Source organism: Diuraphis noxia, unplaced genomic scaffold, assembly GCF_037042655.1.
Source record: "Diuraphis noxia isolate RWA-SAM2 unplaced genomic scaffold, SU_Dnox_SAM2 contig0003, whole genome shotgun sequence".
Taxonomy (NCBI): domain Eukaryota; kingdom Metazoa; phylum Arthropoda; class Insecta; order Hemiptera; family Aphididae; genus Diuraphis; species Diuraphis noxia.
In genome coordinates, this window is record NW_028301713.1 from 4825241 (window position 1) to 4846558 (window position 21318).

The following is a 21318-nucleotide window of genomic DNA, read 5'->3' on the forward strand; positions in this document are numbered from 1 at the left end:
TAGTATGTGGTATCTTTTCGTAGGATGTAGTGCCAACATATTATTATATTCCTAATGATCATAAGTTCTAACAAATTGCTAATCTATTTAAGTATATACAATATTACATGACACCAATGTACTATGACACCATACAAAGAGTTTACTCTTCAGAATGATTGGAGCGAAGGAGTTGATTATTTTTTAAATTCAAATTTAAAATTTATATATTTTAGGTATATCGTACATGAATGGTGGAGTGGTAAGTAAAAATTCTATCTAACATGTATTGAAATATTAACTTTGATGTATTTTATGTATTAGACGTATACCAATTGATTGTAATTAATAACTTTTTTTTATTTGGCGTTTATTGAGAATTTACAATCTGTACAATATATACAACAAGTAAATATGATGTAGTTAGAATAATATAACTTATAACAGTTTTAACTATAATAATGTTACAACATAAATTTATTTTTATACCTAATGAACAAGAAATGATCCAATAATTTAGTAGATATTTGATAAATCAAACTAAAATTTATTGATAGTTTATAGATTAGTTTTCAGAGTTTTCACGTTGCACTTCATTGTTTATACATTGCAACAAAGAGTAAAATCAGAGTGATCATTACTATCTGTATATATTATTATAGGTGTATAAAAATATATGCTATATAACATAAAATAGATAAACTCCCCCCTTAATAACTATTAACATATCATAGTAGCTAGTCAACTAATTAATATGTATGTAAAATTATATACTCTTAAGATTTATTTAACTTGAATTTCTGAATTTTATATTTAAATTTTTGTATTATCAAGTAATTATATTTAATAAATACATTGTTACTTTCGATATTATAAAAAAATTAATTTTTTTTTTAAGTTTCAGTAATAATAAACGAAAGATAATTGGAAAAATGAATATTATTGTTGTTGTTATTGAAAATAATTTATAATAAATTTAGCATTTGAAATTTTTCATGTTCATTAGGTCAGGTCACAAATAATATTTCCCCAAGGACGCAGAATAGTAGAGGGGCAATGGACGTCGCGATATGGACCAGGAACCGGTGAGCTTGATCAGCTAATCTTTTAGCTATAGACTATAGTTAGAGTTAGTGATGATAAATAGTTACAGTGTATCACAAAAAGAACTACGTTTGTCTTCTGGAATATAAACAAGCGTGTTTACATTATTTTGTACAGTTTATAAATTAACCATAAATATTTTATTAATTTATTTTGTGTTGTTTGAAATTTGTGCAGTTTACATGTGCATATAATAATACTATAGTCTATAATTATATTATTAGATACGTTTTTCGATCGGTGATTAATCAACAGTTGAACATCAGTTGTACAAATACCAAAATACTACTTTGACAACAGTGTAACAAAAGCATTCATGTAAGTAAAATGTGATTTTAAATTAAACGTAATAATATTCTGTATTATAGACCTATACACGAAATAAAGTACATTAAAGTATACAAAAATAATTACATCAAATATTTCGATACTTAATATATATATATATATATATATATATATATATATATATATATGTAAACTAATGAAAACATTGTAAACAGATTAATAATAGGAGTATTGATAAACTATATATTTATAATCATTATAGCATAATATATAGAACATTGTGTCAATAAAATTCAGTTTGGTAGCTATATATTGTTTCTTATTTTTTGTTTTTTTAGGATTCATGAAATTTCTTTAGATTTTATAATAACTTAATATACAATATGTATGTACACATAACAAGTATACTTGCTTTGATTGCCTAATGGCAAATATTACGCTACACACACACACACACATATATATATATTTACAATTCTGTATATATTGCAGTATATAAGTTTAATATTCAGATAAATCATAAAATAATATAAAGCTTAACAAAAATTTATACAATAAACGTTTATATAGTATATATCGACAATATTATAATTTATAAAACCTATATTGTACAATATTAAAATGTATTTTTTCGTTAATCTGCAAAAACGTTGAAATTTTTCAAAATAATGATCCACTATTAAGAGTCTCCGTATATATAGGTACAATATAGCTTTTGGAAATCATGTTGAAAATTATAAAAATTTTATTTTAACCATATATGATCTGCATCAAACTATTAGACGATAAAGAAGTTACAGAACTTTTGAAGGTCTAGTTATTTGTCTAATGTAAATTTTTTTTAAATTCAAAAAACATGCATAGTGGTTAGTAATTTACTCAATTTTATTTAATAGGTTCAATGAAAACAAACTATAAAATTAATTTCTTAAATAATAACCACTTAGGTTCAACATTAAAATGAAGTAATTAATTTGCTGTTTTGAATCCTTAGGTAAAGTAGGTAGTATATGTCCAGTATTAAGTAAACTTTAAAATAAATTATGAAATAATACGTAACTCTGTGGTTAACTCTTGATACCAAAAATAAGTGTATAATAGTGTAGATCAAAAAATTTGACTAACTATGATAAAATATATTAAACTTTATTAAATTGAACAATTTCATTACAATTCGAAATCTATATTAAAAGTAGGCTGAAATAGCAAAATTAGGTATTTTTCGTTCTAAAACCTTAGGTAATAATTTTTTTTTTTTTTTTGTCAGGAGAACCCGCGGCAACATAGGCCATTGGGTGTGGGGTGGTACGGTAGGGGTTATTTTTGTATATTTGTTTGTAGGTTTTTAAGTGGGTAGGGTTGTAACACGTGTTTGTATGTGTGTGGCAAGGATATGTTGTTAAAAATCCCGGGTGGTCACCCATCCGGGAGCTAGCAACTGCGGCCGGTATAGGTACGTACGCTCAGTGCGTTTCCGCAGATTGAGCGTACGACCGCGCTTCACCAAGCCACGATTAGGTAATAATTATTGCTTAAATTTTACACCAAACTTTGTGATGTATAAATATTTGAATATTTCCAATTTATTAAAAAAAAAAAAAAAAAAAAATGTTTTACATTTATTTAGGACTTAAGTACAATCATCATTTTTATTTATTTATTTATTTAACGCCAAACGGCAATTTATAGATACATTGCAATAATATTAGTAGATTAACAAGAAAATATAGTAATGAAATAATATACATGGAAAATAGTAGTTATAATTAAAGACTTAAGTTTAAACTTATATTAAACAGTGGTTTGCTATAAAGAGTATAAGCTAAAGTAAAGTAAAACTAAAGTCGAATTTTTAGTTGGTTTTTTTTTCTTGACAATTTTAATTTTAATTTATGACAGTTAGCTTAAAACCTGATTAATTTTATATATCATAATAATATATTAGTATAACGTATTATCTGCTTTCCTATAATAATCTTTACCTAGTATTTATTTTATTTTGTTTTCTCTCGTGGTCTACGTATCTGCCGTTGAATATTGACTGTCAACCACTATACTTCACTAAGTATGAGCGTAGATGACGTATATAATAAACTATTATTTAAGTAAATATAAAAATGTAGATACTGCAGAGTTTTCATACATACCTACCACATGGGATATTAGATATTTAGATCACACCCGCGATAGACCTTTTTTCATTATTTAATCTGTATACATAATATAATATATATAAATCACATGCAATTCAATAACATTATACACTATGAAATATAATATATTTTGATTTTTTTTCACGATTATGTTGTTATAATATTGTTGTAGAATATGTTTATCAGTGTTCAATTAAATTTTTTGTTTTTTAAATGCAACTTATACTTTTAGTGATATCTTCAGAAGAAAAATAGTTTTATAGACACCAAGTGAGTTGATAAATGTGCTGAAAACATTTATAAGTAGGTACTGTAGTCAATTTCTATATGAAGAGCATTGACTATAATCAAATAATATTATTATATTATATACTATGAATCAAATGCTAATGACATTTTCATACAAAATATGAAAAAGATTTAAGATTTGAATTCATATATAAATTTATAATTTATTTTATATAAACACTGATGGACATGTTCTACAACAAACACAATCGTGGAAAAATCAAAATATATTATATTTTATAGTGTATAATGTAATTGAACTGCACATTACTTAAATTTTCCACAAAAAAAAAATATTGAAAAAGCTAATAGGTACTCTTAGAAATAGTGAGAATTCGGAAAAATTGGGAAAAATTAAACACAGATGATGTGTTAAACTTAACGATTTTATAACTGCGTTCCAAGAGCAAAATTATTTATCACAGACACTTACAGGCATCACTATTTTTTTAACACTATATTTTTGCTGCATGGATAGGTAAAAAAATTTAAAAATTAAATCTATATTAGTGAACATAGATTTTTTTTCGACTAAATTCGCCAAGTACAGTTCATACAATTAGTAATCACTTACAGCAAAACTCAATAATAATAATCAGTGATAACTAAAAAAAATCATAGCATAAGCAATACGTGATAGAATTATTGTTGCTTTGGGTGAGGGACAGGGATTATTGGACTGGACAAATGGAGAGACCACAGCAATAATCGGCATGACTACATGGTGATTCTTTTATCAAACAACACTCATTATTTCAAAAACTTTTGACTTTTTCAATTTTTTGTTTTTTAAAAATTTTAAATCCATCTTGTTCTAGAACTAAATATTTTTTTAAAATATTTTCACCCTTATATTTATCAGGTAAACCATTATCAACTTTTGATTTTCAAATGACAACCTATACTTAAAATGTCATAAACTAAAAAGGCTATTTTTTCAATGAATTTACACGTTTAAATTTTAAATTTTCGTTAATCCGTTTACGAGATATAGCCTCCCAAAGTTGGGTGGTTTTGTGTGGTGTTTGTATGTTATTATAGGTGTATGTTAGGTGGTATTACACACGAACACCATATATAAGTGTTGTTTGATAAAAGAATCACCCTGTATATATTATATGGAAACGGTAGAAGGCAGAAACCGTTTAAGTCTATATACATGCATGCCGTAGTTGTTATTGTATAAACAAACTTGTCTAAACTAACAATAAGAAATATTAAAACACACAAATTTGTTACACTCTTTCAATTAGTTATTGACAGTAGAAATGCTGATCTAACTTAACCTAACCGCTTGACAGTCTTATTATATTTTATATATAATATAAAATTTTCAACTATTGTGAAATCTACTCCATATAATAATATTAATCAAATAATATAAGTCCCTATGAATCTGTGTCTTTTACAACATGATTTTACAAACTGGTAGCATTTAATACATTAATACATTATGGATTATTCAAAAATTTTAAACCTCTAAAAGTCTAAACATATAAAGATATAGGGACATAGAATATATGAAAATAATTTTAAGAGAATAATAACCATGTATTTTTTGTCTCCGTCTTACAAACGTATACGAAGTACAAATTTTCGTTCACTAGTTTCTATGCTGTGTTTTTAGTTTTGATATGAGATAGAGTGTATTATCAAACTTTTGGTAAATAAATAATCTGTGTTTCAGTGTTGGCGATTTTTCGATATTTTCATTTTCAAGCAAGGTACGTGAGATATTATAAGTTAAATAATTTCATATCACACTTGAAAATTAAAATATCGAATAAAAGCCGACGTTTAAGAATAGATAATGTTCTTTACTTTTACCTAGAAGTTGTATAATAGGTCAATTTATAAAATGTATCCTATTGAAACTATTGAAGAACGAAAATTTGTTATATTGCACATTTATGACGTACACAAAAATTTATGGGTAACGTACTTTATTACACCTTACTTTTTAATAGACAAAAGTAATACATAATTTAAATTTACGTACATTTTATTATATATATTATAGGTATTTAATGTATTTATATTTATATCCTTGCGACTTAAAAAGTTAAACGATTTGCCTATCTGAATTACCCACACAAGAAGATGAAATTAATTAATATTCATGGATTATATAGATTATATTATATACTAAGATACATGTATATAGTTTGTAGCCTTATAGTTGCTTGCTGAATTCAGTCAATCATCAAACATTTTGATTTTACTATTACAATTTTCATTATTAATATTATAACATATTATGTTATAGGAATTTAATACTTATATAGATATCGTAAATGTTGACTTATATACCTAATACATTTAAATGTTCGATATTCGTTATACTGACAAAATATTTTATCGAATCAAAATATGTGTAATTTTTTAAGGATGTGGGCGTTGAATGATGTGAACATTGCAAATACGTACGAATCGAATGAATTTTGTATGCCAGAAGATTATACCCTATCGTCACAGGTAACGTTGAAATACATATTTATTTATATTATACACATACGTATATTTTTTTTTAATTGTTAATTGTTTTATGGAAATGAAAGAATAAATCAATAAACAACGAAAAGTAACATTACGCATGTCAGGCTTATATTCTGTAAATTTATTAATTTTTTATTTATTAATCACTTCAATATTTCACTCTCAGTTGCGTAACCATCGAACGAAAACGCATACAATAACTAATTATAATAATATATTTATATATATATCCTACATGATGACTTAAGCAGGTATATATAGATATTATATGGGTTTTTTTGCTCGTAAAAAAATTTTTTACATTCGTTTTTCTAGGTAAATTTTAAAAAAAGCGGGTAAGTCGTGGATGTCGCTCTGCTGTACTGTAGGTTGCTGTAATGGATGGGATTAAATTTGAATGCAATGATAGGTATCATTGTATACGAAAAACGATTCTGAACGGAGATGATTTGTCAGTCTAGGATATATTTTTTTTTTTTTTTTATTAAACAACTATCCGCGGCGTCTATGGCCATTGGATGTAACAGTACATTATATATTAGTATATTTACATATTACATTAATATTTAAAAAGATATACAAAGTGATTTAGTATTTAAAACAAGACAAAGTAGTAGTAATTAGGAGTTAAGTGAATAGTATTATTTACAATTTACAGTTTGTTTATAAGATTCGTTTGTCTGAGAAATAGTATGATCTTGTGTATATTGTTGGGGTCCGGGTTGAGTGCTTCAGCAAGGTGGTTGGATATTTGATATAACCTTCTTTCTTTGTCGTATATTCTGCATTCGGTTAAGATATGTTTTACAGTAAGTAGTGTTCCGCAACATGTGCAAACTGGGGGGTCTTCCTTCTTCATTAAGTGGGAGTGTGTAAGGTGTGTGTGGCCAATTCTGAGACGGTTTATAGAGGTCTCGTGTTTTCTTGAGATGTTATCTGGAGAAGGATACGGTAAGGCGGATCTCTTGATTTCGTTCAGTTTGGTTGACATTTCATTCCATTCCTTTTGACGCTGAAGTAATGTATCATTTTCGATGACCCTCTTTATGTCGTTGAGAGAGAAAATGGGTAGGTTGATAGAATTTGGGGAAGTGTGAGCGAGTTTGGCGGCTGTGTCTGCAAGTTCGTTGCCGTCTATGTTACAGTGGCCAGGAATCCAAGAGTATGTGATGTTTTTGTCCTGTTGTTTTGCTATGTAGTGGGTGTTTTGAATTTTTCTAACGATATCAGAAGGGGAATACAGATTTTGGAGGCTGGTAAGAGCTGAGAGGGAGTCACTAAATATTGTAATATTGTTGTCGTTTATTTCAGATATGGTGAACTCGATAGCTTTAAGAATCGCCAGGGCTTCTGCTCTATAAATAGAGCATTTGTCTGAGAGTTTCCATTGTAATGTAGTTTCATCGCATATGATAGCCATCCCGACTCGTCCTTCGATGATGGAGGCATCTGTATATATATGGGTTTGTGGGTGGGCGCGTGAGCAAAAGTCTCTGAAAGCACTAGGATATATTATATTTAAATATTGTCATATATTCTATTTTGAAACAAATATTTTATTTTTCAATTAAGACGCATTTTGCATATGGCATGGTAAATCAATTAGTGTAATTATCATGTAGTTATCATAATTCATAATACCTTATATATACGAATACCTGGTTTGAGGATAAATCGTTATCATTACGCGATTTCATACAAATTTAAAACTTAAGCACTCAAAACATTTTTCCTATAATGACGCTTCAAATTTTCTCTGTAGCTATTTGAAACAAAACTTGTGGAAAATTTGGTGTTAAATTTTATAACCTTAGATATAAATACAAACAATATTATGAATTTTGAACTACAAAATAATTCGCAAATATTCATGGTTTTGACAAATTTTTGTCAATATTTGAAATTCAAATGCTAATAAAATTTTAATTTTAATTTCCGGTGGACATTTTTTTTGTGATTAAGATTGACAAATTTGTAAGGAATCTTGTATTAAATTTTCAAATCTTAGATTTAAAAAGAAAATTTTTTATGAATTTCTAGCTTATAATAATTTGCGAATTTTCGTGATTTTTACGTATGTTGTCAAAATTTAAATTTAAATGCTTGTAAAAAAAAAATGTGACTATACATTTCTTGTATTTTTCAACTGCTATTGTAAAAATATTTTAGGAGCCTTGTATTAAATTTTCAAATCTTAGGTATAAAAGGAAAATTTTTTATGAATTTCTAGAATAAAATAATTAACGAATTTTCGTGATTTTTACGTATATTGTCAAAATTAAAATTTGAATCCATGTAAAAAAAAAATGTGGCTATATATTTCTTTTATTTTTCAACTGCTATTGCAAAACTATATTATGAGCCTTGTATTAAATTCTCGAATCTTAGAATTAAAAAGAAAAACTTTTATAAATTTTGATCTAAGATAATTTAAACATTGCCGTAATTTTTATGTATTTAGTCAAAATTTGAACTGAAAATGCTTATAAAAAAAATGTCTGATTATGTATTCTTATAATTTTTTAATCACTATAAGAATAACTTAAGAGGAACTTTGTATTCAATTTTCAAGTATTTTGATATGGCCAAAAAATTTTTATCGACACTTCAAAAAATAATTTTCAGACAAATTGAATTCGACTAGTTATGCTGTACACAGACACACAAAAAAAAAACACACATCATTGTAAAATCAATACATTCATCACTTCGTTCAGAATCTAAAACCACACATAATATACTTGTGTGTCATCGTAAATAGGTAGACGTTTTTAAACGGGATTTATTAGTTATTTCTCAACTCGCAGAAGGGTGTCGGACTGGCAGTTTTTATACACCACCACACCGGGTTAGGTTAAGTTAGCCACAAAACCATCTCAGAAGACGGGTCATGTCTGCCTCCATCTCTCCGAGTACTGTCTATAAATGCCTGCGTGGATAGCTTATATAAACTTTAGATAACAATAGTCACCAATACTTACTATATGGGCAATGGATATTTATATTTTATATTTTTTCTAGATAAAGATACAAAAACATAATTATTAAAAATAATAACTATTTTAACCCTCCCCCCAAGTAAAATACGAATAATGATTTTTTATGGAATATTATATTTAGGTAAGTATATCATATTATGCGTTTTGTCGGTCGGTTAGGTTAGGTATACATTTAAAAAAAATGTATTGTGCTTTGTGCATGCCTTTAATTTTTAAATATAATAAGAAGAATAGGTACAATTGTATAAACATTATTTTTTTTTATATATGTATATAAAATATGGTAACCCCCCAACCACGCCACCATTAAAGAATTCTGCGTACGCCACTGACATGTATTATTATTTAAATTACTAATACCTACTTTTTTAGATCAAACAACTTTTAAAAATAATAAAATAACAATAATCATTAATTACATTTCATCTAAACCTATATTATCCATAATAAACAAAGTAACAAATCAAAATTAAAAAATAAAAATAATAATAATTTGTTTAACAATTTACAGTAAAAAAATGTTAACTATCATACGTGATTCACGAAAAACTCCTTAAATGGTAGATGAAAGTTTTAAAAATTTGAAAATATGGTTCTTTAATACTCTCATGGACGCAATTTCAATAAAAAAAAAACTAATGATGATTAAGCTATAGGTACATATTCTCATTTTTTTTGTAAGTAGAAGTTTTTGATATATAAACACTAACATTATTTGAGGGTGCTAATTTCAAAATTGGGGTTGCTAATACCCCCTTAACCTTAAGCTTCCCCCCCATTTGCGTCAATATACATTTCAAAATTCCGAAATTTAAAATTTGAATAAATTCATTAGACAGATATTACTTATTATTGACAATTGACAAAGGGAGAGTTATTAGTTTGATCGGTGAATCGTTCTGCACATAATATATGAGGTGAGTACATGAAGTATATTACATCAATTATAATCCTATACTATATGTAATTGCCGATTGGCGTTAATTAATTAACAAATAAATAATAAATAAATCCAACATCAAAATTGAACAACATAATATTATTATATTTTATGTAAATTAATGTGTATTAACCATATTTAGTGGGACTACGACGGCGGCTACTCGACCAACTACAGCGAAAATGAAATAGATCTCGCTACCGTGTTGATGAACTTGAAGGAAGACTACCCCTCGCCGGACGGAAGTTGCAACGACCACCACGAACCTTCGTACTATGATTCGACGACGACGGGCGACGATCACCAGCATCATCGCCACCATCAACTGCTGCAGTGGCAATACCCGTCCGACGAACAGCCACCGCACGTACTCGTGTACAACTCGCTGGACCACCCAAATACCGAGAACTGTCTACTACCCTCTATATTAGGTAAGTGTCAAGTACCTGGGCTGGATTGGACATATTTGATCTGCCGAGTTTTTTGTGATTTATCGGTCCACTTACAAATTTACTCTCAACAACACCTACCACCATGTATACTATGGTCTGTGCAAGTCCAACATTTAGACTCAATTTTTTCAATTATAAACTCTTAACACATTTTCATTTAACAGCCTCGTGACTCAAACGGCCCAAAATTTTCGCGGTTCACAAAGTGTTACTTGATAATTCGTCAGACTTTACTGTAGACATTTTATACTTGGTGGGGTGAGTTACTGTATTATAAGGCTTACAGATTTTGCTATAAAAGTATATAATCTCCCCTCCTAAAACAAATCCATAATTACGCCACTGGTACTTGCCTATTCCTATATACATAGGTATGATTAGGACTACTAGGAGAGTACTATCTCGTCGCACCTCTGAGAATTATCGGTATAATTTTTAGGCCATTTAGCTAGTCTATATCCATCGTATCGTTGTATCGGTATACTTTTTAAGTGTTTAACATATCAGAGTAAAAAACATGTAATAAAAATATCTTTGTAAATAAAATTTAGTAATTCAAAATTTGATTTTTGGAATTTTTAAATATAATTAAAAGTTAAAGACCATATTTTTAAATTCCTTGAAATTTGTTTTATCCAACTGTTTAAGGATAATTTCTTAACTGTACTCTTGTAGTGATATAATAAATTCTTTTTCTCTAACAGAAACCAGCTATCTCTTCTTATTGTGAATTATTTATATTCGAACGAGTAGTTTTTGAGTTATTTAATTTGGAGTATACTAAGGACACAAATAAATCCAGAATGATGACGGGTATGGAAGATATCTCGGGGAATATTATATTCATTTTACAGTTTTGTAAAGCTATTTCCTAATATCCGAAGAATAATTTAATAACTGAGAGCTAAGAAGTTACTCGTTGGAATTCTCACTTAGAAACATAAAAAAAATTTTAAAAAAAGTTATCCAATAAATAATTTAGATTAATTAGAAGAGAGGTTATCGTATGAAAAAATAAAAATAGAAGATTATTATGGTCTGTACCATAAAGAATTTGAAAATATGAGATGGTCTTTCGAGTGGCACTATATGTTGAAAGATTCAAAAAATCATGTTTCGAATAAATTCACCGTAAACGAGACAAAAACGGCATGGTGAACATGATAACGTGATGCGTCACATATACAGAATCTCCCACAGAGATCTGACATTCTGACAAATGAAATAACTTTTGTTCTAATCAATATTTAAAAAAAATTTCTTTTAAATATAATTCATACACTTGCGCTACATTTTTTATTTTTTAATACTGAAAATAAAAAACTTAAAAATTGATAAAAAATGTTTTTGAAATATTCAATATAGCCAATTTGTAAATCTGATTTTTAGAAAAATTTATATGGTAAAAACACTTATTTAAGTCAAATGGCTGATTTTTTACAATTTTTTCAAATATCAATATTTTCGTTAAGTAAATTACGATCTAGTTTATGTTAGAAACCTTGTAATTTCAAATAATAATAAAGTTTTTTAAAAATATTTTATAAGAACATTTTTAAATAAGTGCAAGTTAAAATCTAATTATTTTTTTTATTGTATTTATTTTAATAATATGTGATGTATAATCTATAAATTACTATAATTTACCTAACACCCATAAAGCGCAATCGAATTCATGTGGGTTCCCTCACATACGGGCATCCCTGGAAATGAAAAAGTGGATATACTAGCAAACGAGGCAATCACCTCGTCCTCATCCTCAACCATTACCACCCTTCCATACCAAGACGTCAAAAGATGTATAAATATACACACTTCCAATAAGTGGCAAACATCCTGGGATGAAATACCAATCACCAATAAGCTTAAATCGATTAAAAAGAAAATCATTAAATGGTACACTCAGCCCAACGTCTCCAGAAGATCCGAAATCATCAATAACAGAACAAGAATCGGTCATACCAATCTCACCCACATCCACATCATAAAACATGAAGAACAACCTCTCTGTAGCTAATGCAACGAACCGCTCTCATTCAAACATATAGTCCTAGACTGCCCGCTATATGTCAACGCAAGAAACATCCTCAACCAACCTTCAACGATGGAGAAAGCTCTAGGAGAACACAAAACACACACTTGATCCATACCTTCTTCAAATCCATCGGCATAGACACAAAAATTTAATGTTAAGATAGAACTACACTGCTAAAAATACAATGTAAATATTCAATATCACTGTAAAATCCACATATACCACAACTGTAATGTAATCTTAATTTAGAACTTAATTATTTACTTGTATATTTAATTATTAATGATAATGTAACCACAACCACAGGCTAATGACCTAGCTGTTGAAGCATTTAACATCAATAAAAAAAAAAAAAAAAATTTACCTAACGAAAATATTGATATTTAAAAAATTGTAAAAAATCAGCCTTTTGACTTAAATAAGTGTTTTTATCATATACATTTTCTGAAAATCAAATTTACAAATTGGCTATATTGAATATTTTGAAAAAAAAATTTATCAATTTTTAAGTTTTTTATTTTCAGTATTAAAAAATAAAAAATGTATTCTAAAAATGTAGCATGAGTGGATTATATTTAAAAGAAATTTTTAAAAAATATTGATTAGAATAAAAGTTATTTCATTTGTCAGAATGTCAGATCTCTGTGGGACACCCTGTATATATATTATGCTTGTAGATTCGCCCGGCGTATATATAATTGCGCTGACGCGGACAACAAACAAATAATATTTATTATAATTATATACATATATTATAATAACGTGCGATTTTTCGCGTTATTCGCAGACGGAGACGACGAATTTTTCAAAACGAGCAGTATCGCGCCCGTTTCGCTGTTGGAGAAAAAGCGGGCGGGCCGGCCGCGCGGCACGAAGGCAAAACGGTCGAAAGCCGAGCCCAAGCTGAGCAGGATATGGGAGTTTATCAGGGACCTGTTGTTGAATTCGCAATACTGTCCGACGTACATATGCTGGGAGAACTACGAGGAGGGCCGGTTCAGGTTCGTGCAGAGCGACAAAGTGGCGAAGCTGTGGGGCAAGTTCAAGCGCAACGAGCGGATGAACTACGAGAAGTTCAGCAGGGCCATGCGGTACTACTACAAGACCGGCGTGCTGTTGCCGGTGCAGGGCAAACGCCTCGTTTACAAGTTCGGCCCGAAGGCCACGGGGTGGCACACGGACAACCCGAATTTCAAAAAGTATACATTTTAGACGTCCGGCGCCAATCGTGAGTATAATACACTCGCGCCGTTCATCGTCATATACCTCCAGTGGCGTGGCGAACACACACATATATATATATATATATATATATATATATATATATGAGGTCCCAAACGGGCAATTTCCCGCCGGTTTTCGTTTGCGTATCATCGCTGTTGTTAACTTTGACATTAAAAAAAATAAAAATATTATGTAACATAATATTAAGAATAAAAATGAAAAAAAGTGATGTACACCCAAAGCGTAAGTTGTTTTCTATGACTTTCGTCTTAAGATTTACTCTTCTCTAAATTTACTCACATAATACTAAATTTTCAAATATTGCATAATGCATAGGTATAGTTTGATATTATAATACAGGTATAAATTTTCGAGTTTTTGATGAATTTTGTCAAAATTTGAACTTTAAATGTTTATTATTTTTAAGTTTAAACATCTTAAATCATTCATTATCAATATAATATTTTAAATTATGTAATAACACCATTTTTTATACCCTTTCATTGTTGAGAATATTATTGATGAGCATTTGGTGCAGGTAAACAGACAATGTGCAAATGATATACGGCCCCCTCAATCGCCCTCAAAATGTAGGTAAAAAATGTTGGCACTTAATACTTATATTATATGTATATTTTTTTTTTTTTTGGGGGGGGGGAGGTCTAAAAATATAATATATTTGCCTAATACATCACTCGCCACACCACTGTATACCTCTAGCCATATAATTATAGATATTATTACATTGTATAAGTATATATAATTACACATAATTATAACATTGTGCAATTATATAGGATAAACGATGTCGGACGTTTGTGTATTATTAGTATTATGGTGGCTTTATAACTTAACGGTATACTGCAACTTTTCTGTTATGTGCGACTTAAGTAACTACTATGTAGGTTGATGAACATCATATTTTGCACAACTAATTGTTGTTTGTCACGGAATGAGCAAAATACTTAGGATATTCAACTGAGTATTTTTTGCAATGAAACTGCAGGCATTAATCTACTTAAATGATACTTTTATAACATATCAATTTTTTTTTTTTTAATTGTTTAAACCTTACCATACCAAGTAATTGTTTTAATGTTATTTTATATAATATTTGTCCTACAATATACACATAATTATACTCTACTTAAGAATAATACGTTGTTACGAAGCTTAATTTAAATAATTTTAAGAATATCAGTGATTTTGTCTTAACTATTATTTGTGGTTGTAACTTTAATGATGTAAAAATGAACAAAGGCTGACACAATTTAAATAATAACAAATTATAAAATTATTAATTATACATAATATTCACAGTTTAATAAAACATTAATCAATTGTAGCATTGGAATCATTATTTTCAATCACTTATTATAATTTAACTATCATGTTCAAAATTCTTGTAGTGTTTCGATCTCATTTATATTTAAATATTAATGTTTTAAATATATTATAATTTAAAATTACCAAAATATACATGTTATTAAATTTTCTAAAATATTTATTAGTTATTATTAATGATAAAAATATATTTATATAATATATATTTTATATTGGAATCATGCATATAAAATGAAAATAATATTTAACAATTTTTACAATCAAATAGGTTGGTATATAATTATAATATATTCATTAGGTTTTGCAAAAAATATTGTTCACTTGCGCCTTAAATTATCTAACCTAGCTTGCAAGTCTGCATCAGCGTCATTTGGTTGTGGAGTAACAGCACCACCTGCACTACCACCGCCTCCACCATCTTGGGCCACGATTGGTACTTTACCAGTGGTCGCTACACTTATTGAGCCAGAAGCTGAGGGCAATCCAGATAATTGATCTGTGAGCTGAAGACCTAACTCATCTAATACTTGTGTTACAATTTGATCTCTGAAATAAATATTTTAGCAATAAGTTATTTTCCGTATAAAAGTAATGGTATTAACATAATATATTTAAGAGGACATGATACCCGTATGTGTTGTCTCCGTCTTACTATTTTTAGCTCATCAGAACACGTGTAGCTCCGTTAGCTTAAAAGTTAGAGTGAACTGACCTCTTATAAATTTCAAAGGTAAGATTATTATCTAGACAACCTCATATATGCTTTTTATTATATATTAAATTTAATAAAAATTGAAAAATTTTTGTGCATCTTAAAATATGCATAACTTGCTTTAAAATTTAAATATAATAAAAAGTATATGAGGTTGTCTAGATAACAATCATACCTTTAAATTTTATAAGAGGTCAATTCACTAGCTTTAATTTTTAAGCAAACGGAGCTACACATGTTCTGCTGAACGTAAAATTTGCTATATAATGCACTTGTAAAACGGAGACAACACATGCAGGTATCACGTCCTCTTAAGGTCTAAAGAATGCTTTAGTGGATATTAATATGTAATTAGATATTCATTTAAAAATGGACAAACAAGTAATTGTTTTAAATATTACCAAGTATGATATGTTAACTAAATTTTCATCTTTTATAATAATTAATAAGTATGTATCTCCTTTATGTTGAAATTCTAATGTGTAATACTAAAATGAGAAAATAATAGTTTTTAAAAATTCTATAACTTATGTTAGAATTCCTCGATTGTGATTATCAATTATTAGATACTCCATTCAGTAGTTTAAGAATGGCTGGTCCCGTGAATGCATAAGAGCTGTGCATCTATCCCCACAATAGCACTAGCACAGCTGCTTCTATTTACCCACCCAATCATTTGGCTGAAAATGATCGCCATACAATTATGGTCAACTTTGCGATTAGGGTATTAAACAAATGTACTAGCACATTTGGTATACACAAAAATGGCCACTCTTAAACTGAATAGAGTATATATACATATCCACGGACCTTACTAATAATTACAAATAAATATTTAATCATACGTTTCTTCTTCATCTCCTTCGTCTTCCATGGCATCATCCATAGCATCATTCATTACTTCTTCCTTCATATCCATTACTTCAGACTGTTTTTCAAACTCTTGTAAGATCCTTTGAATTTGCGGTAAATTTAGTTGCCTATTAAAATATAAAATATTTTAATTAATTGAGGACTATATTGTATTATTACAGAGCAATAAACATTCATAAGTAGCAATTCACGTTTCTTGGTTATACTTAAGAAAATAATCTTGAAGACATTTTTTTTGTTTAAGACATATTAGAATTGAGAAAATATTATTCAGCGTAATTTAATACATATGAACTTGTCAGAAAAAACAGTAATTATTTGTTACTGCTGTATGATTATCATAAGGAAGATAACAATTACAAAAGATTTACCTGTTCATATTTTGCATTGCTTTAGTTACACCTTTCATTGCTTGACCCATAGCATTTTGCGATTTCAGTGTTTGTATTTTTAAGGATACTGCTTGTATATTAGCTTTCATCACCATAAATTTCTTCTGGTAACGCCTTGTTCTTACTAAATCTCTTGCCATGATTTTTACCGATTCCTAAATCCTCAAAATATTCATCTTAACTATTTAACAAACATCTAATAGATACTTAGATTTCTAAAATATACTATTAAGGAAATAATAAATCAATTAGTGGGATTAAATTGTTAAGGATCTGTTTTGTAATGTAATATATTAGTTTGCCACACTTGACTCATAAGTCGGAATCATGTATTTAATATTAATAAAAGCATGAGTTCCTCCGTGTCTTTCAAGAATTTCTAAAGTATTATTTACTAAGTCCCCAACATCTTCTTGTTGATATTGAGCATAATCAATGCCATCGCCTGTATTTTTATTAAGATTCTTGTATACGTTGAGGGGCGGTAATATTTGTCTGTAATAGGGCACTAGAGCTTCTCCTACCATATCAGCCGATGTTACTAAGGTTTGGACCATTTTCAATGTTGCTATAACTACATCTGGATGACCAGTGTTAAGTGCTAATTTTATTGGAATAATCAGTTGCGGCACAACTGGCAGTATACGATCTGGTGTACCGTTTTTTAGCATATCTGTAGCTCCGCGCTCTGCCACTGCACGATATGGGTATGCAACTTCACGTAATCCATCGAAAAAAATTGGTAAATAATGGTGATAATCTATATTTTCAAATGAGGTTTTCCACATAACTCGCCCGCTATCGACAGACAACATAAAGTCACCTCTATCATAATAGCGACGAAATGCAGTATTTCCAATTGGTGTTTGACATGAGCGTGATCGAGGAGGACCGGCCACAATTGTGTTTGGTTGTCGTGATTGAGAACTAAAAGGCGGAACTACACGCTTTGATCTTGATTTGACTGATTTCATATTTAAATACAAGCATTACTAATAAAGATTAATGCCCAATAAAGAAATAACCATTTTCGTAAGGTTTATTCATTTATAATATTGACTTTAAGATAGTTAAGTAAAAACATTACTTATAACTGTTAAACTATGCAGGATATTATCAACCTATATTTATACAAGTACTGAAGTACCAGGAACTATATTTATTTTTTTTATACATAAATGCGTAATTTGGTTACTAGGATACAGACAATAAAATTATTGATTAAATAAAAAGATATATAAAATACCTAGGTAGTAGTTAATTACTTTTTAAAGTTTTTGGTATGTAAAAATGTTTATTTGAAAGAATAAACATGCATAAAGTTCATAAGTAATAGGTTAAGACAGATTAAAAAATTTTCATTCAAATGAAACATGAACATAACAACAAAGAAAGAAGAAACTATTTAATTTTTGTCTCATATTAATATTTAAACGTGTTCTAGATAATAGGTCATCAAAATAGAATTGAAAATTGTTAATAAAATCAATGATGGTTAAACATTTTTTTTTTAAATTAAGGACTTAGAACACTAAAATATTCCTTATACTTAATGTATCACAAATTCACAACTTGTACCTACAAATGGATAGGTGTTACTTAGCATTACACCTAAGAAGGTTAGAAAAGGCTATTCAATTTGGTGTTTTGTTTATTTGATAAAATGATAATTGATTTTATGGTTCATTTATTAGTATAGTAGTTTATTTAGTGTAGAGCAATTATTTGTTGTTTAAAATGTTTGTTTGGATATCGCTTACATCATTAATAATAAAACTTTTATTAAGTTTTCTTTTTTGCTATGATTTTGAAATTACTTGAAAAGTTAAGTACAACAATTGTATAACTATTGGTGTACAGAAAAATAATATACTTAACCAGATAACCTATTAAACTTTATAGGGGGGATAATTTATAAATAATTTAATAACTAATACTACGACCAAAAATGTATAGAATATGTAAAACATGACTCACCATCTGTCCATCTTTAGCCATTTTCTTGATGTCCATAATGATTTTCTTTTCTTGTTGTTCCATTCTCATATTTTCACGATCCAAATCTCGCATTGCTTTATTCAGAGCACGCTGATTTTTTCTCAACATCTCATCGGGCGACATTCGACGCCCAAATAACCATTCTAACGGCATACTGCTGTAGATGTTTGATTCCAAATTGGTCTACTATGAGAAGGGTAAATATCATCAATAATATGGTTAACTGATTAAAATGCTGTAATTGATTTAGGTAATTAAATAAGGATACTTAATCTAAATTAAAGAATTAAACAAGGTATGAAATGTAATTAATAATTATAATTATGACTCACCAGTCACCGCTCACTAGTTCTTCAAATTCTACTCACGTAATTGTGTCCTACGATATATTTTTTAAGCACAACTAATAAAGATAAAGAGAAAACATAAAATATAAAAAAAATTAGGAAAACAATATCTAATATCTATAATAATGACTATTTGTGTAATAATTTTGTTATTGTTTCTTATCAGTAAACATTACTCATCGTGAGTGAAAACTAAAAACAAAGTTGTACTGATATCAATATAATTTGGCTTAAATCGTGACATGAGTTAAAGATGATAATATGTACATGGCGGACATGCAGTAGTTGTGGTTTCGAGTCTCGACACTCCAAAGAAATTTTTTTTCCAAAGTCATAAACTCATAAATAACTTGCGTTTACCATTCTGTTTTATAAGAAAAAGCTATTAATAGTTAATTAGTATTCATAATAATAGTGAAATATAATATAATATAAATTATAATTATTAAATCATAATAATAAATTAATAACTTTTATATATTTTTTTTAAATATTATAAATGTATGAACTTCCTAAATTTTTAGCCCCCCCCCCATACACCCACACACACACAAATTGAAAACACGCTGTTGTGGACAGGTGAGTGGTGACAGAATAATGACATAATATAGTATCATCATTGATTATAGAATAGACTATTCTATAATCAATGGTATCATGTTGACATACGAGCAATGGATAAAGAGGACATACGCACGTCCTATTGTCCCACATAATATAGGCCGGCTATATTATGAAATATGAATTATGATGGTAAATAAAACTGATAGACTGACTTACCCAGTATAGGTACCTAAATAGGTTTAAATCTATCAATATATTCTGTGATGCCCTCTGTTTGTTATACTGCATGTTAAAACATACGGGTCTGATGTGAATTTCCAAATTAAAAAAATTTAATAAGACTAGACAGTAGACTAGACAGAATGTATTCATATTTCATATTTTTATACATGTATTATAATTGCTTTTGTTTCGTATTGACACGCTGTGTCAGTAAGTTGCTGAATGATGATCGCGAATTAAATTGTAGACAATGTTCGCGATTTTGATAGTTCAGATATGGTCTAATTATGTAGTAATGTCTATAGTAGCATTATTTGTCAAAAATCTCGCAGAATATTGCACTAACGTCTAATAATAATAATAGTTTTAACCCAATTAAATTGTTTGTTCTATCCTCCTTCCATTAATTAATTTTAACATTCCACCAAGAGTCCAATTCTCACTTGTTAGTTAATACTCTCTTTTTACTCAATTTTTATCGTCTAATTATCTACTAAATTCTCCTAATTTACCTTTTATTAGTTGTCTTAAGCGTATTGCAGAGAAGACCCCATTTCCTATCACAACATTTAACGGTATTATTATCATTCACTATTCACTATATATACACTATAATATATTCTTTTAATTATTGAAACGAATAATAGTCAAACGTATTATATTTTTGTTTCTCGGCTCTAGTCTGTACTTGGTACTTTAACATTCGTTAAAAAATTAAATATTAGTGTATTACCCATAATTGTCTAGTCATAGTTTATTCTGTTTATAGAAGATCATTTTTCTATTTTTAAATTGTGTAAGTGGTTCAAGTTCAAGACTAGAGAGTAAGATACCAAGGTGAATTCGATTCACCTTGCTAGAGACTATAAACTTGACAGCTGATATGGTATAGGTAGGACAGGACGTAT

At 28.5% G+C, this 21318-nt stretch overlaps 3 protein-coding genes across 5 annotated transcripts; 1 reads left to right on the forward strand and 2 right to left on the reverse strand.

Annotated features, from left to right (window-relative positions):
- Positions 1-224: 224 nt before the first annotated feature.
- On the forward strand, positions 225-14199 carry LOC107173736 (uncharacterized). 2 transcript variants are annotated; one of them, XM_089224968.1, is made up of 6 exons: positions 225-241; positions 986-1064; positions 1308-1401; positions 6200-6287; positions 10390-10678; positions 13522-14199. In XM_089224968.1, coding segments are annotated over exons 3-6 (804 nt in total). In that variant the 5' UTR covers positions 225-241; positions 986-1064; positions 1308-1399; the 3' UTR covers positions 13947-14199. The 2 variants fall into 2 exon arrangements, with proteins under 2 accessions (XP_089081094.1, XP_089081095.1); XM_089224969.1 differs by lacking the exon at positions 225-241 and having other exon boundaries at positions 974-1064.
- Positions 14200-15228: 1029 nt separating this feature from the next.
- Positions 15229-19828, reverse strand: Vps2 (vacuolar protein sorting 2). Of its 2 annotated transcripts, none has more exons than XM_015524407.2 (5): positions 19610-19828; positions 19257-19460; positions 17259-17434; positions 16860-16994; positions 15229-15848 (listed from the first exon to the last, which is right to left on the reverse strand). In XM_015524407.2, exons 2-5 carry the CDS (start codon positions 19428-19430, stop codon positions 15620-15622), a joined length of 714 nt encoding a protein of 237 aa, XP_015379893.1. In that variant the 5' UTR covers positions 19431-19460; positions 19610-19828; the 3' UTR covers positions 15229-15619. The 2 variants fall into 2 exon arrangements, with proteins under 2 accessions (XP_015379893.1, XP_015379892.1); XM_015524406.2 differs by having other exon boundaries at positions 19257-19463.
- Positions 17441-19250, reverse strand: LOC107173746 (parkin coregulated gene protein-like). The gene has a single exon (XM_015524408.2). It carries the CDS (start codon positions 18251-18253, stop codon positions 17573-17575), a length of 681 nt encoding a protein of 226 aa, XP_015379894.1. The 5' UTR covers positions 18254-19250; the 3' UTR covers positions 17441-17572.
- Positions 19829-21318: the final 1490 nt, after the last annotated feature.

What these genes read in the sequence shown, in the direction of transcription:
- LOC107173736 (XM_089224968.1), top strand. An exon ending in ATTATACCCTATCGTCACAG is followed by an intron (nt 6,288 to 10,389) that starts GTAACGTTGAAA and finishes AACCATATTTAG; the next exon opens with TGGGACTACGACGGCGGCTA. An exon ending in TCTACTACCCTCTATATTAG is followed by an intron (nt 10,679 to 13,521) that starts GTAAGTGTCAAG and finishes CGTTATTCGCAG; the next exon opens with ACGGAGACGACGAATTTTTC.
- LOC107173746 (XM_015524408.2), bottom strand. Translation starts at nt 18,253, where the DNA reads ATGAAATCAGTCAAATCAAGATCAAAGCGTGTAGTTCCGCCTTTTAGT.
- Vps2 (XM_015524407.2), bottom strand. Translation starts at nt 19,430, where the DNA reads ATGCCGTTAGAATGGTTATTTGGGCGTCGAATGTCGCCCGATGAGATG. An exon ending in TGGCTAAAGATGGACAGATG is followed by an intron (nt 17,435 to 19,256) that starts GTGAGTCATGTT and finishes TTGAGGATTTAG; the next exon opens with GAATCGGTAAAAATCATGGC. An exon ending in GAAGGAGATGAAGAAGAAAC is followed by an intron (nt 15,849 to 16,859) that starts GTATGATTAAAT and finishes TATTTATTTCAG; the next exon opens with AGATCAAATTGTAACACAAG.